At 43.0% G+C, this 19,347-nt stretch overlaps 1 protein-coding gene across 2 annotated transcripts in view; it reads left to right on the forward strand.

The window, feature by feature from the left end:
- The window catches only part of SLC4A5 (solute carrier family 4 member 5), a 92,809-nt gene that overhangs the window by 36,915 nt on the left and 36,547 nt on the right, over window positions 1–19,347 (forward strand). For both annotated transcript variants that reach the window (XM_040223862.1, XM_040223863.1), the window contains exons 4-6: window positions 17,090–17,250; window positions 18,126–18,278; window positions 18,973–19,068. In XM_040223862.1, the coding sequence (XP_040079796.1) occupies window positions 17,090–17,250; window positions 18,126–18,278; window positions 18,973–19,068 (410 nt within the window). The remainder of the gene's footprint in view (window positions 1–17,089; window positions 17,251–18,125; window positions 18,279–18,972; window positions 19,069–19,347) is intronic.

Raw genomic sequence — 19,347 nt, forward strand, 5'->3', positions numbered from 1 at the left:
CCTATGCAATATTGTTCTTTACAGCATCAGACCTTGCTTCTATCACCAGTCACATCCACAACTAGGTATTGTTTTTGCTTTGGCTCCATCCCTTCATTCTTCCTGGAGTTGTTTCTCCACTGATCTCCTGTAGCATATTGGGCACCTACTGACCTGGGAGGTTCTTCTTTCAGTATCCTATCATTTTGCCTTTTCATACTGTTCATGGGGTTCTCAAGGTAAGAATACTGAAGTGGTTTGCCATTCCCTTCTCCAGTGGACCACATTCTGTCAGACCTCTCCACCATGACCAGTCTGTCTTGGATGGCCCCACATGGCATGGCTTAGTTTCATTGAGTTAGACAAGGCTGTGGTCTGTGTGATCAGATTGGCTAGTTTTCTGTGATTATGGTTTCAGTGTGTCTGCCCTCTGATGCCCTCTTGTAACACCTACCATCTCACTTGGGTTTCTCTTACCTTGGTTGTGGGGCATGTCTTCACGGCTGCTCCAGCAAAGCACAGCCGCTGCTCCTTACCTTGGACGAGATCGCATACTTCACAGTCCTTCAAATTCACTCTCATGTTTGGTTTATGAACATATTACTGAACTCAGTTTCAGCTGCTCAGTACTCAAAGGCCAATACTCAAAAAGACAAGTGCTAGTAGGAATAGAAAAGTTGCTTTATTCGGGAGGACAGCAACCTGGGGAGATGGCAGACTCCTGGCCAAAAGCCTGTCCCAACCCCAAAGATTCTGCTTGATCATGAAAGTTTTTTTTGTTTGTTTGTTTGTGTTTGTGATCATGAAAATTTTTAAGTGGAGAATCAATTTGGGAAGGGTATCAACATCTTCATTATCTTCCATTGTGTGCAGACTTTCTTCTGATTGGTTGGCGGTAAGGTAAAAGGAATCTTGTGCTCACCCTGAAGTTACCATCCTCCACTTGAGTGGAGGCTTTTGTTCCTACAGAAGAGCTCAAAAATATTGTTATGTATATTCATTGGGGCTTCCCAGGTGGCTCAGTGGGAAAGAACCCACCTGCCAATGCAGGGGACACAGGAGATGCCAGCTGGATCCTTGGGTGGGGAAGGTCCCCCGGAGAAGGAAATGGCAGCCCACTTCAGTATTCTTGCCTGGAGAATCCCACGGACACAGGAACCTGGCAGGCTATAGTCCATAGGGTCACCAAGAGTCGGACACGACTGTTGGAGGAAGGGGAACCCCTTCTATGATCTGAGAGTGGGCTCTTATCTAACACTTGGAAATGAATTGTCCAAGGAGACACACATGCTGACGAAGCAGGAGACTTTATTGGGAAGGGGCTTCTAGGTGGAGAGCAGTAGGGTAAGGGAGCCCAGGAGGAACCCAGGACAGAACTGCTCTGTCTCGTGGATCGCAGTCTCAGGCTTTATGGTGATGGGATTAATTTCCAGGTTTTCTTTGGCCAACCATTATGACTCAGAGTCCTTCCTGGTGGTGCGCGCATTGCTCAGCCAAGATGGATGCCAGAAAGGATTCTGGGAGGTGGTAGGATATATAGTGATTCCTTTTGACCTTTTCTGAACTCTTCCCGTTGGTGGTGGCTTATTAGTTCCGTGTTCCTTACCAGGACCTCCTGTCATAAAATAACTATGAAAATGGTTACTATGGTGCCTGGCCTGGGTGGACAGTTTCCGTCAGTGTGTTTCCCCTAACATGACTGTGTGCCTGAGCATGAGTGCAGAGTTGCACGCATATTTCCTGAGGAGGAGCCAGGACCCTGCCTTACGGTTGTACTATTGTTTCTTGTCAATTCCTCCTTAGTTTCTGCATTCTTTCCCTCCCCTAATAAACAACTACTTTAATCTGCTCTGTGGAATTCAGAGAAGGTCAAGGATGCTGAGTGAAGCTTATTCCCTGTACAAACAAGAAATGGGGGACAAAGAATTTGTACCCAGGAGGGTCCCACAGGGTCCTGCTCTCTTTCGTCAGCTTAAAAAATATTCATAACCTAAAAGTTGAGGATTATGTTTTACTCATCAGGAAATTTTAGGACTTCAAGTCCAGGAGATAGCATCTCAACATCTCTCATTTCTCCCCGAGAGATGCTCTGAGATCACAGATATTCTCTTTCCTGAGTCCCCTTTGGGCTGACCAGCTCCCATTGCAGGGCGGCAATCACTGAGACTGTGACATCCTTGTTTACTGATATGGCAGGAAATATTCCATTTTTTACTTTTAAAAATATACATTATATGTGTAGTTCTAATCAGTTGTGTAAATAATTTTACATTATTTCAAATACACATTTTAATGCATGTGCTTGTCATCATGTAGCATGAATTTGCCAAATAAACTGTAGGAATGGGTTTAGGAGTTCCTCTTTCAAAAAGCTTTTCCTCATCTCTTAGTGCTCTGTCAAAGACTGAACCTAAGAAGTATCTAACGGTTCCTCAGATATCTCTAGGAAAGCTCTTCATTGGCCCATATAAGAGAATTAAAACTGGCTTTTGGTATCTGCTGGAAAATTCAGGGTGCTGGTTAAGACTCAGTATTAAAGAGCTTTGCTGAATAGTGGGAGAAAACTTGTTACTTTTAAGAAATGAATCTGTTAGAATCACAAAATTTATTACAAATCAGCCACAGGCAGAAACTGACAACACTGTGTTTTGATACTTTGTAACTAATACATGGCAGTCAAGTTTTAGGAGGATGGATGACGGGGTAGGGATGCAAGAGTTACAGGATAAAAGTCAATGAGGCCCCATGTAGATAGAGAATTACCACAGTGTGTGTATGTACTTTACACCTTTGAGGTGAGTAAATTTCACCTGAGAAATAAATTTATATAGTTTTAAATCTTAAAGCAAGTGTTTAGAGGCTATGTAACCTTATCATTAAAGATTGCATTCTATAGGAAATTACATTTTTTTTTAAAAATCTTTAAATCAGGATGTCCTAAGGGGAAATTTTCAACAAATTAGCCAGGGCAAACTTTAACGACAGTTATATGCAAAATAAGTGCAGAAGAAAGGGACAATCTCTCTAACTGATATACGTATATACACACATGGCAGATTTCACTCTTATTGAACCACACGTTAAGAGCTCTCGTGGTGGCTCAGTGGTAAAGGTCTGCCTGCCAATGCAGGAGATGTGGGTTCAGTCCCTGGGTCAGGAAGATCTGGAGAAGGAAATGGCAACCCCCTCCAGTATTCTTGCCTGGGAAATCCGTGGACAGAGGGGCCTGGTGGGCTACAGTCCATGGGCTCACAAAGAACTGGACACGACTTAGCAACAAAACAACATCATCAACCACACTTAGTGGTCCACTCATTGCTTTGTCTTCTTAAGGTCTGTGTGTTCCTTTTAAAAAGTATTGGTGTCTGATTCTCAGACCCCTAGATTCTGACGTCATTACTCTGCAGTCAACCGGGATGTTGGAATTTCTTAAAAATTCTCCCATGATCCTATTGCAGCTAAGGGTGACAGCCACAATACACACGCTAGTCAGGGCAGGGCCAGAGAGGGTTATAATTTGTTTCCATCTGAGGATAGAACTAGAGTTTAGGTTTGTCAGTTTTCTGCCCTTTCTGGTTCCTTAAAAGGAGACTTTCCTATCTGGTGATTTGGCAGTGCTTAATATTAATAGCTACCACTCTTGGAATTAAATGAAAAGCAACTTCCACTAATTGTATAGTGACCGAGTTACTAGTCACAGAAAAGGCCTCAGTTCTGGACCTTAGTTCAGTCACTTTGCGTGACTGAGAACTGCTTTCTGTGACATGTGACTCTTCAAGCTTCCATTCTGCTCCATCCCAGCTGGGAGGGGCACTTGGTGCCTACCCTGGCCTGGACAAAATCTCTGAGAGTTCTTTTCCAGCCCAGAGATTTTCTTTCCACTTGACCTGCTTCTCCAACTCTAATTCCCCACTTTTGAAGCCAATCATGGTATAAAGGTCACTTTGCAATGAGCTGCTTGGGATTACACATTAACCATTTTATCAGGCTTCCAAGAGTTTTTAAGCCCAGCTTTGGCCAGAGGCTTTTTAGAGTCGATTCCTTTGAAACCATGTGACTCAGATTGGGATGTGAATCCACACAGCCAGGACTCAAACCCAGCCAAAACCCAGCTTGGGACTTGAATCCACAATCTTTTAACTGAGATCACATACCTGGTTTCAGGACTTAATGTGGCTCAGGTTCTACATGTCTTATTGCAGAAAAAATTCAGTGAGAGGCAAAGTGATAGCTAAGAAGTAGATTTATTTAGAGTGAAACACACTCCACAGAGTGTGGGCCATCTCAAGAGGTGAGAGCAGTCCCCAGATACGGCTTGGTTAGTTTTTACGGGTTGGGTAATTTCATAAGCTAATGAATGGGAGGATTATTCCTACTATTTGGGGGAAAGGGTAGGGATTTCCAGGAATTGGGACACCACCCACTTTTTGATCTTTAACATGCAGCCTTGGAACGGTCACAGCACTGGTGGGTATGTTACTTAGCTTGCTGATGTGTTATAGTGGGTATACTCTGAGGCTCAAGGTCTAGAGGAAGTCAACTCATCTTGGGCCTATTTGGTTGTAATCACTGTATGCCATGTCCTCAGGCTAGATCATTCTTTGAAAGTTTGTGCCCCTGCCCCATTCCCTCCTGTTTCACCTTTATTCAGGATGAAATGTGAGACTTCCCTGGTGGCTCAGATGGTAAAGCATCTGCTTACAATCTGGGAGACCCGGGTTCAAACCCTGGGTCAGGAAGATCTCTTGGAGATGGAAATGGTAACCCACTCTAGTATTCTTGCCTGGAAAATACCATGGATGGAGGAGCCTGGTAGCCTACTACAGTCCATGGGATCACAAAGAGTCGGACACAACTGAGCGACTTCACTTTCTTTTCTTTCAGTATGAAAAGCAGTTAAATGTTTTATTATGGAAAATTCAAATTTACGCAAAAGTGGTTTGTAGCAGGATGACCTCCTTCAATGTACCCATCACCCAGCTTTAATGGTTACCAGCTAATTCATGCCCAATCTTGTGCCTCTATTTCAACCCACTACTCCAGATACACATACCATGTTATGCTGAATCAAATCCCACACACCAAATGAATCCATCTGTAAATATTTTAGTAGGCGACTCTGAATGATAAGGCTGTTTCTTTCTTCCCTCATTTTTTTATTATGGTAAAAATATGCTTAATATAAAATTTACTGTCTTAACTACTTTTAAGTATATAGTTTAGTGGTGTGCATGCTCAGTAGCTTCAATCATATCCAACTCTTTGTGACCTTCCAACAACACAAGAGAAGACTCTACACATGGACATCACCAGATGGTCAACACCAAAATCAGATTGACTATATTCTTTGCAGCCAAAGATGGAGAAGCTCTATACAGTCAGCAAAAACAAAACCGGGAGCTGACTGTGGCTCAGATCATGAACTCCTTATTGCCAAATTCAGACTTAAATTGAAGAAAGTAGGGAAAACCACTAGACTATTCAGGTATGACCTAAATCAAATCCCTTACAATTGTACAGGAGAAGTGACAAATAGATTCAAGGGATTAGATCTGATAGAGTGCCTGAAGAACTATGGATGAAAGTTCATGACATTGTACAGGAGGCAGTGATCAAGACCATCCCCAAGAAAAAGAAATGCAAAAAAGGAAAAATGGTTGTCTGAGGAGGCCTTATAATTAGCTCTGAAAAGAAGAGAAGTGAAAGGCAAAGGAGAAAAGTAAAGATATACCCATTTGAAAGTGGAATTCCAAAGAATAACAAGGAGAAATAAGAAAGCCTTCCTCAGCGATCAAATGCAAAGAAATAGAGGAAAACAACAGAATGGGAAAGACTAGAGGTCTCTTCAAGAAAATTAGAGATACCAAGGGAACATTTCATGCAAAGATGGGGACAATAAACGACAGAAAAGGTATGGGGCTAACAGAAGCAGAAGATATTAAGAAGAGGTGGCAAGAATACATAGAAGAACTGTACAAAAAAGATCTTCATGACCCAGATAATCAAGATGGTGTGATCACTCACGTAGAGCCAGACATCCTGGTATGCGAAGTCAAGTGGGCCTTAGGAAGCATCACTATGAACAAAGCTAGTGGAGGTGATGAAATTATAGTTGAGCTGTTTCAAATCCTGAAAGATGATGCTGTGAAAGTGCTGCACTCAATGTGCCAGCAAATTTGGAAAACTCAGCAGTGGCCACAGGACTGGAAAAAAGTTAGTTTTCACTCCAATCCCAAAGAAAGGCAATGCCAGAGAATGCTCAAACTACCACACAAATTACACTCATCTCACACACTAACAAAGTAATGCTCAAAATTCTCCATGCCAGGCTTCAATAATACGTGAACCATGAACTTCCAGATGTTCAAGCTGGATTTAGAAAAGGCAGAGGAACCAGGAATCAAATTGCCAACATCCGCTGGATCATTGAAAAACCAACAGAGTTCCAGAAAAACATCTACTTCTGTTTTATTGACTATGCCAAAGCCTTTGACTGTGTGGATCACAATAAACTGTGGAAAATTCTGAAAGAGATGGGAATACCAGACCACCTGACCTGCCTCCTGAGAAATCTGTATGCAGGTCAGGAAGCAACAGTTAGAACCAGACATGGAACAACAGACTGGTTTCAAATCAGGAAAGGAGTATGTCAAGGCAGTATATTGTCACCCTGCTTATTTAACTTATATACAGAATTCATCATGCGAAATGCTAGGCTGGAAGAAGCACAAGCTGGAATCAAGATTGCTGGGAGAAATATCAATAACCTCAGATATGCAGATGACACCACCCTCATGGCAGAAAGTGAAGAAGAACTAAAGAGCCTCTTGATGAAAGTAAAAGAGGAGAGCAAAAAAGTTGGCTTAAAACTCAACATTCAGAAAACTAATCATGTCATCTGGTCCCATCACTTCATGGCAAATAGATGGGGAAACAATGGAAACAGTGACAGAATTTATTTTCTTGGGCTCCAAAATCACTGCAGATGGTGACTGCAGCCATGAAATTAAAAGGTCCTTGATTCTTGGAACAAAAGTTATGACCAACCTAGACAGCTTATTAAAAAACAGAGACATTACTTTGCCAAAAAAGGTCTGTCTAGTCAAGGCTATGGTTTTTCCAGTAGTCATGTATGGATGTGAGTTAAGTTATAAAAAAAAGCTGAGTGCCAAAGAATTGATGCTTTGGAACGGTGGTGTTGGAGAAGTCTCTTGGGAGTCCCTTGGACTGCAAGGAGATCCAAACAGTCCATCCTAAAAGAAATCTGTCCTGAATATTCATTGGAAGGACTGATGCTGAAGCTGAAACTCCAATACTCTGGCCACCTGATGTGAAGAACTGACTCAGTGGAAAAGACCCTGATGTTGGGAAAGATTGAAGGTGGAAGGTGAAGGGGATGACAGAGGATGAGATGGTTGGATGGCATCACCGACACAATGGACATGAGTTTGAGTAAGCTCCGGGAGTTGGTGATGGAGTGCTGGCATGCTGCAGTCCATGGGGTCGCAAAGAGTCAGAAGACTGAGTGACTGAACTGAGCTGAACTTGTGTATGGGAAGATGAAAGCATTTTCACTCACAGAAATCATTCCCTTTGTATGCATCTCAGCTACCTGGGACCAGCGTCCTGCTTCTTGATTTTCTTATATCCTTTGTTCCTCACCATAGGGAGTGGTGGCAGCCAGCAACTCTTGGATCAAAGACATGGTTCTCACACTTGGGCACTCTGTTTTTAGAAACTCATATTCAGAGGCCTGAAATCACTAATGGCTGTGACATCCCTGTTTACTGATAAGGTAGCAAATATTCCATTTCACAGTCCACACACTGCATTTGGGAGATTTATCTCCTACATCTTTTTCAATCTACAGGTCCCTTCTCCTTTATTTTTCCCTTGCAGTAGTCATTATTTCTAAAGAAATTGCATTGTTTTTCCTATATGGTTTTCTAAATACTGGATTTTGTTAACTGCATCCCTGCAGTTGAGTTTTCCATGTTCCTCTGCGCCTGTTTTTCCTGAAAGTGCAGTTGCGTTCAGACTTATTTGATTCCTAACTGACTTTTCCACAAGACTGTTTCATGGGTGGTAGTGTTTGCTTCCATCAGAAGGCAGCTCCTGCCCAGCTGACCTTTGTGTGTATGTTTGTGATGTTACTAGACTCTGATGATCATTGCTTAGATCATTTTGAAAAATCTTTTTAAAAAGGTGGGGGGCACTTCTCTGGTGGTCCAGTGGTTAAGACTCCATGCTTCCAATGCAGGAGGTGTGGGTTCAGTCCCTGGTAGAGGAACTAAGATCCCACATCCTGCTTGGCATGGCCAAAAGTTTCTTTAAAAAAAAAAAAAAAAAAACACAGTTAAACCCCATGATTGTTGAGAGCTCTTTTTCCCAGTCATTTCCTCATAGCCAGACTTCACCCAAAGTAATCATTGAGGCCTCACTACCTCAAAGAGGAAGGAGCAAGCATTTAATGGAGCTATTCTGGGTAGGAGACCCAGAAAGGACAGCAGGGAAGAAACGATGGTCCCTATCCCCAAAAACCCTGATGTCTATTTGGAGAGGCAGGTATACACTCAAACAATGAGCAAAGATGGTTGACGAAAAATTAAATGTCATGTTAGCCTCTGGGCCCTGGAAGTCAGGAACTTTACTTGGAACAATTTGTAGCAGAGTTGCCTGTATCTGACCCATATATTCTGAGGTAAACTGGTCTAGGATAAGACCTGGATGTCAAGATTTTAACACATTGTTGACCAAAGGAGTTTTTGCAGAAACTTATGCCTGTGGCATTAATATGTCTCCAGTCACTGATGTGTTAAAAGTATTCGAAGGGACTTCTAAGGTGGCGCGGTGGATAGGAATCCGTTTCTCAATGCAGGAGACATGGGTTCAATCCCTGGTTCAGGAAGATTCCATATGCCTCAGAGCAACTAAGCCTGTGTGTCACAACTACTGAGCCTGCGCTCTAGAGCCCGTGAACTGCAGTTACTGAGCCAGCCTGCTGCAACAACTGGAGCCTGCCCGTCTAGATCCTGTGCTCCACTATGAGAAGCCTGTGCATGGAAACAAAGAGAAGCCCCCATTTGTAGCAACTAAATAAAAAGCCCATGTGCAGCAACAAAGCCCCAGTGCAGCCACAAGGAGCATCTGAGGGGTTTTGTCTGTTTATCACCTTGGGTCTTCACTGCAGCTTGCGAGATCTTTTGTTGTGGCATCCTGACTGAGTTGCCTCATGGCATGTGGGGTCTTAGTTCCCTAACCAGGGATCAAACCCACCTTCCCTGTAATGGAAGGCAGACTCTTAACAACTGGACCACCTGGGAAGGCCATCTGAGGTATATTTATATGCAACTAAGTTTAAGAATCATCATCCTAGGACAGCGGTTCTTAAAGGGTGGAATATTACCCAGTCATAAAAAAGAATGAAATAATGCCATTTGCAGCAACATGGATGGACCTGGAGATTATCACACTAAGTGAAGTCAGACAGAGAATGACAAATAGCATATGATATCACTTATATGTGGAATCTGAAAGAATTATACAAGTGAAGTTATTTACAAACCAGAAAGAGACTCACAGACATAGAAAACAAGCACGGTTACCAAAGGGGAAAGCGGGTGGGGGTAGGGGATAAATTAGAACTTTGGGATTAACAGATATCCACTACTGTACGTAAAATAGAAAAACAACAAGGGAACTATAGTCAATATCTTGTAATAACCTACAACTACACCTACAGTGTGTTTCCACCTACAGTGGAAAATAACCTAGAAAAGAATCACTTTGCTGTATACCTGAAACTGACATAACATTGTAAATCAACTATATTTCAGTAAAAAAAAAAACTTTTAAAAAAGAAATTCAGAATTTGGGCCCCTTCCCAGACCTGCTGAATTAGAACCTGCATTCTAACAGGATCCCCAAGGTACTTGTACGCTCACTAGAGTTTGAGATATGCTAGTGTAGAGGTATGTACTCTACTTTAAAAATCAGAGAAAAGAAAGTATAGAATGACCAAGTTGGAAAAGAGCCTTCAGAGAGCCACTCCACCTCTTCAACTGGGGTTCTCAGAGCCATTCTAAGGGAAGAGGCCATATCCCCTCTTATATAAAAAGAATGGGATCCATGTGCACAGAGCTCTTTACCAGCATTGGGACCTCAGACAAGCCCAACTATCCCTGAGCCACACAGTTCTATATGACTGTAGGGTAGAGGCTCACACAGGGCACAAATAACCTAGGAGCTTCTAGCCAGGCTACCCTGCTCGTGGTGTGTATTCAGGCAGCAGGATTTTTAAAAAATCTCTTTGCTGCTGCTGCTAAGTCGCTTCAGTCGTGTCTGACTCTGTGCGACCCCAGAGATGGCAGCCCACCAGGCTCCCCCGTCCCTGGGCTTCTCCAGGCACCTCTTTAGGCAGTTCTAATAAACAGTCAAAGTTGAAAACCAAGCTACAGACCTTGGGTTCTCTCCATGTTTCTATGTTCTACTCAAGGTGAAAGGGAGCTTAATTTCTAGCTGTAGTCATTAAAAACACAAAACCAAGTTCAGGTATTGGGCTTACTATTTCAATATCTGGATTCCCAAAATAGTAGCAAGGACAACTGAAGACATATCCATAGTGAAGCTGTTGAGTATCCTGGACTTTTTAAAAAATCAAGTTCTCAAGGGATGCTGGTAGCAGGAGTCTAGTTGTGGCGTTGCCTTGAACCTGGAAACAGATAATTTTGCTTTTCTGCAGACTGTGCTCAGGTTGGTTGAGACCTTGTCTGCATATAATGCTTTTTTTTAAATGAAGGTAATTTTTGAGATAAAAATGGGCAATTTGAGTGATTAAATAGGAGAAAGACTCTCAGGGAGAAGAGAAACCATCTCCTCACCAAAACATTTGGACCTGTCCTTTGATTTCTTCCTTACAAACCCTTATGTTTATACAACTTTTAGAAAAACTTTGGAGGGATATCATAGAGACTTGGATCTAGCATAATTTAAATAATGTTCTCCCAAACATATTTCCCAATTAAAGATGTCCGCTATACCTTTGTGAGTCTCCAAGGCAAGTCCCCGAGTCTCTGCTCCAGCCACATGTTTTCGGTCTTCACCTCCCAGGACTCCTGTAGTCAAACTTTCCCATTCTTCAGAGTTTGAAATAGTTAGCAGTTGCAAGCTATCATATATACAGTGGATAAACAACAAGGTCCTGTTAATAGCACAGGGAACTTTATTCAATGTCCTATAATAAACTATAATGGAAAAGAATATGAAAAGTTTATGTATATATATATAGCTTCCCTGGTGGCTCAGACAGAAAGAATCCACCTGGGTTTGATCCCTGGGTTGGGAAGATCCCCTGGAGGAGGGCATGGCAATCCACTCCAGCATTCTTGCCTGGAGAATCAGCATGGACAGAAGAGCCTGGCAGGCTACAGTCCATGGGGTCGCAGAGTCAGACACAACTGAGTAACTAAACAGAGAAAAGCACACAGCGTATTAGTTCAGTTCAGTTGCTCAGTCATATCCGACTCTTTGCGACCCCATGGATTGCAGCACACTAGGCTTCCCTGTCCATCACCAACTCCCGGAGATTGCTCAAACTCATGTCCATTGAGTCAGTGATGCCATCCAACCATCTCATCCTCTGTCATCCCCTTCTCCTCCTGCCTTCAATCTTTCCCAGCATCAGGGTCTTTTCCAATGAGTCAATTCTTCACCTCAGGTGGCCAAAGTATTGGAGTTTCAGCTTCAGCATCAGTCCTTCCAATGAATATTGGATCTCCTTGCTGTCCAATGGACTCTCAAGAGTCTTCTCCAACATCACAGCTCAAAAGCATCAATTCTTTGGCATTCAGCTTTCTTTATAGTCCAACTCTCACATCCCTACATGACTACTGGAAAAACTATAGCTTTGACTGTATGGACCTTTGTTGGCAAAGTAATGTCTCTGCTTTTTAATATGCTGTCTAAGTTTGTCATAGCTTTTCTTCCAAGAATCAAGTATCTTTTAATTTCACGGCTGCAGTCACCATCTGCAGTGATTTCAGAGCCCAATAAAATAAAGTCTGTCACTGTTTCCATTGTTTCCCCATCTATTTGCCATGAAGTGACAGAACTGGATGCCATGATCTTAATTTTTTGAATGTTGAGCTTAAGCCAGCTTAAACAGTCAACAAACACATGTATATTAGGAAAAAAATCCTCTTCATCCTGTGTCCCTCTAAGCCCCTAAGGTCCTTCCAGGCTCCCAGTTAACTGTTCTCAAATGTATTGAATCAGGATGTTAAACATTAATATAGCAAAGTACTCACACAATTGTGTGAAGAGGAATCTGACAAAGGAAAAGATATTTAACCTCACATGTAGTCAAAAGAATGCAAATATGATATAATTTTTCAATTACTAAATGAGCAAAGTTGAAAAGGAATGACAATATTAGAGTTCGAGAGACTTCAGAGAAATGTGAGATCTCCTGTATGCTAGTGGAAATAAGAATCAGCATGGCTTTCTGGAGAACAGTTTGACAATGTATGTCATACACGTAAAAATGTGCAGGCAGGGGCCAAGGATATTCAAACCAACCTTATTTACAATACAGAGTAATTAGAAATCATATAAATGTCTACCAAATTAGGATTATTCACATAAATTTTGGTCTGCTCATACAATGGCATGCTAAAGAGCCTTTAAAATGATATGAATATTTATAGATTTTATAGAGAGAAAACGTCTAACAGGTAATACGGTTCTTTAGCGCTGAACATGGGTTTCCCTGGTGACTCAAATGGTAAAGAATCTGCCTGCAATGTGGGAGACCGGGGTTTGATCCCTGGGTGGGAGAAAAGCATGGCAACCCACTCCAGTATTCTCGCCTGGAGAATTCCACGGATAGAGGAGCCTGTGAGGTTACAGTCCATGGGGTTGCAAGGAGTCGGACGCGACTGAGAGACTTTCATTTCATTTCATAGATGTGAAAGGATCTCCATTAGATACCGTGTCCTTACACTGTCATTAATATAAAATGTGTGTGCGTGTGTGCATGTTCGCGTACACGGAGATCTACTCTGTAGGTCATCATAACATCAACCATAATGTCATCTGGTTGGAAGAGCCTTGAATGCCTTTACTTTCTTATTTGCTTATTGTCTCTCAGTTTACAAAAGCAATGTTCTTTCCTTTTACATTTACAAAGCTAACAGTAACAGAATGTGCATTATATGCCAGGCACTTCTCTAATTGCTATAAATTATTATTATTCCGGAAGAAAACAAAGGTGGTAAGAGATTGAGTAACATGTTCAAAGTCCATAGCTAGTAAATGTGAAGCTGGGATTCAAAACCTGGTTGTCTTGTTCCACAGGCTGTACTCTTACTATACTGAAAGTGAAAGCGTTAGTTACTCAGTTGTGTCTGACTCTTTGCAACCTCATGGACTGTCTGTAGCCCACCAGGCTCCTCTGTCCATGAGACTCTTCAGGCAAGAATACTGGAGCGAGTAACCACTCCCTTTTTCAGGGGATCTTTGCCACCCAAGGATCGAACCCGGGTCTCTTGCCTTTCAGGCAGATGCTTTACCATCTGAGCCACCAGGGAAGAAAAGTCCATAGCTGGTGAATGTAAAGCTGGGATTCAAACTGGTTGTCTTGCTATGTAGGCTGCACTCTTATGATACTAATTAACACAATAGAGTGAAAATGTCTTAAATCTTGCCCCCAACAACCTCATACCTCCCTTCAGAAGTAGTCATTTAACCATCTGATAGGTATCCATCCAAAACTGCTACCGGATTTGTTCAGACACATGTGTAAAGACCCCCATGCCCACAGGCATGTGTTTTTCTTCTTGTAAAATGGGATGATATTGTCCATCTTGTCAGTACACATAGTTCATCCTCACACTTTTCATCTCTGAGGGGTATTCCGTGGCATGGACATACGGAACTGATACGACAAAGTCCTTACTGAACACTGGTGGTTTCCAATTCTTCACCCTAATGGACAAAGCTGAAGTGAGCGTCTCCTAGTATCCACGTTACTGTGTGCAGATGTGCGTTGATCCTCCTGTGATAACTTCCTAGAATTGGAACTACTGGGTTGAAAGACAAGAGGCTCCCCAGTTCCTCACCTCAAGAAGGCTGTGTGGCTACACTATATATATATACACACGATATATATATGCAAACACACACTATATAAGTATGCACACTATGTATATACATACATACTATGTACCTGCATACAGTATATGAGTGCCCACCTCCTCGTGTTTCCACCAACACAGGAAGTTGTCAATCTTTTAAATTTCTGCCAATATGAGAAGCAAAGGATGTTGTTTCATTTGCAACAACATTCATTTTAAATTTATTCATTTTGGGTAGTGCTGGGTCTTTGTCACTGTACAGACTTTTCTCTAGTTGCGGTGAGCGGGGGCTACTCTCTAGCTGTGATGCCTGGGCTTGTCATTGCAGTGGCTTCCCTTGTCGCTGAGCATGGGCTTAAGGGTTGCATGCTTCAGCGGTTGCAGTAGGTGAGCTCAGTAGCTGTAGATCCTGGGCTGTAGAGCACAGGCTCAATAGCTATGGCACGCAGGCTAGCTGCTCCTCGGTGTGCGGAATCTTCTGGGATAAGGGATCAAACATGTGTCTCCTGCATTGGCAGAAGGATTCCTTACCACTGGGCCACCTGGGCAGCCCACCACAACATTCTCTAAGTGTTCTTGATTAGTAGGAAAGTTGAACATCTTTTCAGAGGTTTATTGCCCATCTTCATTTCTTTTCAGAATTGTTCACTTTTCAGTTGGGTAATTTGAGTTTTTCCTATTGTTGTGAAGAAGCTTCATGGATTTCCCTGCCCGTTCAGTGGTTAAGACTTGTACTTCCAATGCAGGGGTGTGGGTGCGATCCCTGGTCAGGGAACTAGATCCCAAGTGCCATGTGGTGCAGCCAGAAAAAAAAAAGCCTTTGATGTCCTGTTTGCCGCAAATATTTTCTGAGTATATTGCATTTCTTTGAACTTTATTTACGTCTTACTGTGTTATGCACAGGTTTTAGTATATTTTTGTATAACAAAGTGCCCATTTCTTTTCCTTTATGGTTTTACATACTGTTTAGGAAGTCTTTCTCCCCAAACAAGGATATAAGAATATAATATTATAATAAGAATTATAATATATTATAATATATAATATGTATTATATTATATAATGTTATAGTAAGAATATAATATTCCCCTATATTCTCTTCTAGTATGTTTATATTTGTGTTTATAGATTTTCACATTGTTATTTATTTAATTGTGGCAAGATAGATATAACATAAATTTTACCATTTGAGCCATCTTGAAGTGTACAGTTCAGTGACATTAAGTACATTCACATTGTTACAGAACCATCACTACCATCCATCTCCTGAATGCCTTCATCCAACAAAACTGAAACTCTATTGCCCTTAAACAGCAATTCTTCCACCCCGCACTCCTCAGCCCCTAGCAACCACCTGTCTCTATGAATTTGACTACTCTATGCCCCTCATATAAGTGGAATCTTACAATATTTGTCCTTTTGTGGCTGGCTTATTTCGCTTAACATAATGTCTTCAAGTTTTATCCATGCTGCAGCATGTGTCAAGATTTCCTTTTTTTAAGGCTCAACAATATTCCATTATAGATTAATTTTTTGTTTAGCCTTTAATCCATATAGAATTTAGTAGTGTTTGGTAAGAAGTAAGGACTTCATTTTTTTATACTTAGCTTGGTTCTCTTTTAATTTTTATCATTGTATTTATTTATTTATTGGCTGTGCTGGGTCTTCATTGCAGCACGTGACCTCTTCATTTTACACAGGCTTCTCTAAAAGCAGTGTGTGGTTGTGGTGCATGGGTTTAGTTGCCCATTGGCACATGGGATCTGAATTCCCTGAGCAGGGATTGAACCCTGCATTGGAAGGAGTACTACTAACCACTGGACCACCAGGGTAGTCCCTAGTGGACTTTTAAACAACTCCTACATCAAAACCCAGACCCCCATGGGGACTCAGGTCTGTTTCTGGGGTGTTGTTTTCTAGATCCTTTTGTCTATTTCTGGGCTGAAATTATAATGCTTTAATTCCTCAAGGTTTTCATGAGGTTTTTATATCTGCTAAAAGCATCTCCCATCCCCATTCTTTTTTAGACTTTCCCCAACTATTCTCTGATATTTACTTTTTCAGAGGAACTTTAGAGTTAGTTACAGCCCAAAAATATTCCCATAGGATTTTGACTGGAATAGTTTGAAGCTACTCAGTAATTTGAGGTCGACATTTAATAAAACTGAGCTAGCAGGTCTCCAGCCAGGAGTCTCTGCCTCCTTGTGGCTCTACAGGCCGTCCAGCGCTGCCCCCTGCAGAGGAGTTACAGGCCAGCGCTGCCCCTGCCAGCGGCCCGAGGCCTTCCCACATGGCCCACCCCCTCAGCCTATGATCCCGATGCTTCTAGAAAGGACAAATTCTTACCCATCTTTGGTTTAATTTCTTTCCTCCCATAAATTACATTTGGATTTTACCCTGAACTTTCAGAACCAAAATCCGAGTGTGATTCATGGAAACCTCAGGCCCTACAGTGGAACTGTGGGGAAACGATCCCCTCTCCCAGCAAACCATACCCTCATAAGGCAGGCACTGAACACACATGTGACCAGTAGACAGGTAACTAGGATCCAGTGGATGGTTTGTTTTTTAAAGAGCTCTATTATTGTAGGATACCATAAAGTTCCCTTGTTTTAAGTGTATTAATTAAACGATTTTTAGTAAATGTGCAGAGTTGTGCCACCATCACCAAATGCAATTTTGCAATATATCCAATAAAGCAATTATCCTCCAATTAGAAAATAAATAAAAGGAAAAAAAAGAATAGTCTTCACACCCATTTATGGTCATTCTCTGCTGCCACTTTGCCCTGAGCATGGCCACATCAGGAGGAGTGAGGGATGAGTCCCCAGAAGACCCTCTGCCTGTGAGTAGAGGGCCAATGCCCCCACAATGTGCAGAGCATAACCTGCAAGCCAGCATCCCTCTCCTGAAGAGGCCCAGCTGGGGGCACCTCCTGAGGGCAAAGGCCATGCTGAGCCCCATCCTTACCTCTCCAGGTGGATAAAGTTTGAAGAAAAGGTAGAGGAAGGAGGCGAACGCTGGAGCAAGCCCCACGTGTCCACGCTGTCCTTGCACAGCCTCTTTGAGCTCCGCACCTGCCTGCAGACGGGAACCGTGCTGCTGGATTTGGACGGTGGCTCCTTACCACAGATCATAGGTGAGGCAAGGACTGCTGTGGCCCCCGCAAACCAGGGCAACATCCCCCTTCCCCTGCCCCGTCTCTTGCCCACCCTTGGTCTAGGTGGCATGCCCATCTCTGATGCCTGCCTAATTCTGCGGAGACCAGGTTTTGGGTCTGATGCTCCCAAAGCAGCGTCACGGTTGCTCCTAGTTTCAGATGCCTATAGAGAGGGCAAGATCAGCCTCTGAAATGCCATTCAGCAATGGAACGAAAGGGAGAGTGCTTCTGAACCTGGTTGGAGACACCCATTGCCATGGCAACCTGTTTCTTATCAGGGTAAATGGATCATCACTCATCTTCAGGAAGTTAGCTCTCGTTTGATGGAGTGACAAAGGAAGAGAGGAGCTTGCCTTACTGTCCCTAAAACTCCTTGTGAATTTTGTTTTAGCACATTCAGTTTTACCAGAAGTATGCTGCCCAAATGCTTTTCTAAAAAGAATTCACACTGGGACTAAAACCACTTGCCATAGTACCTCGTGCTTCTTAGGGTCTTTCATGGTTACAATTTCATTTACTTTCCACAAATATTACTGATAGAGCAGAGAATCCTATACCCATACATGCATGCACACACCCGCCCACAAAGCACTCACATGAACCACATCTGCACACACGCGCCCCCATGCACACACATGCACAAACTCCCACAGACACACACTTCTACCTATAAGGAGCCTGAAGGTTCATGACTGGTCCAAATTTTCAGTTTGTGGCAAAGGTTGGGACTGTTTCTACCTTCCATGCCTCCTTTAGTTCACTTTTAATCCCACAAATAACAGGTGAAACTGAAGACCCCCACACCCGTGGTCATTCTGTCCCCCGTGGACAAGGCGTGTTTGTTTCCCACTTAGACGATGTCATTGAGAAGCAAATTGAGGATGGCCTCCTTCGTCCAGAGCTCCGCGAGAGGGTCAGCTACGTCCTCCTGAGGAAACACCGCCACCAAACCACAAAGCCCATCCACCGCTCCTTGGCCGACATTGGAAAGGCGGTCTCCTCCACCAGCAGTGAGTTGGGCCATAACGCTTGTCCTCTGCATGCACCTCAAATCTCCAGCCCTCCACTCTTGATATCCCAGAGTCGACATGCCCAGACTCTAGCCTCTCTGGACCTGTCAGATAAGTGCAGGAATCAGTACAAAACTGATAATGCTGCTAGCTGAAAACACTTGAGGAATCTCTGTAGATCAATTATTTTAAAATGGAAAACGTTTAGCCTGCAGCAGGTACATACGCAGCACTTACCCTGCTCCAGGCACGAGTGCTCCCTAGGTGTAAACTCAGGTCATCCTCACAAGAGGCCCCTGACCAGCAATTGTTCTCATCACCCCCAGAGCGGGAGGCTGAGGCATGGAGAGGTTAAGTTACTTGCCTCGGGTCAAATGATCAGTAGTTGGGGAATCAGGAGTGAACCTAGGTCGTCTACAACACCTGATGCCTATTTAATCAATTGTGTAGCTATCCCACTTTCAACAGTGCAGGTATTTTCTCTAATCACATTCACACTATCCACTTGCTTCAAAAGATTCTGAAAAACAAAAACAAAATCCAAAACAACCGAACCATCTTTTCTTCCTCGAAGGAGAAGAGATCTGTCCTGTAGCCTAGCTTTATTCAGGTGAAGTGATTGTAAACGAGGACTGTGCTAATGTGCATCACTGCAGCAAGTCTGCTGGAGTTAAATCCCTGTGCCTCCCAGGTCGAAGCCCAGCCCGGAGCCCCAAGGCCGGCCCGAGCCTACACCGCTCCACTGAGGACCTGAGGGTGCGGCAAAGTGCGAATTACGGCCGTCTGTGTGAGTTTCTTCTTTCTCCGCCTCGGCGCAGCCCCTTTGTTCTGGCTGGGGGCACTCTGAAGTCAATTTTCACACTTGTCATAGCAGAGGAGGTAAAAACCAGGGTCTGTCTAGAATTCTCAGGTGTCAGAAGAAATCTAACATTCACCCTAAACCCTGGGCTGCCCTCATAGTCTAACTTACTACCAAAATTTTCTAAATAATTATTCCAAAAAATGCAACTCTAAATCACGTCCTGTCCTAATACCCAGTCCCGTGTGCTCTGAATCAAGTCCTGTC

The sequence above is a fragment of the Oryx dammah genome, unplaced genomic scaffold (genome assembly GCF_014754425.2).
Source record: "Oryx dammah isolate SB20612 unplaced genomic scaffold, SCBI_Odam_1.1 HiC_scaffold_25, whole genome shotgun sequence".
In the NCBI taxonomy this organism is placed as follows: domain Eukaryota; kingdom Metazoa; phylum Chordata; class Mammalia; order Artiodactyla; family Bovidae; genus Oryx; species Oryx dammah.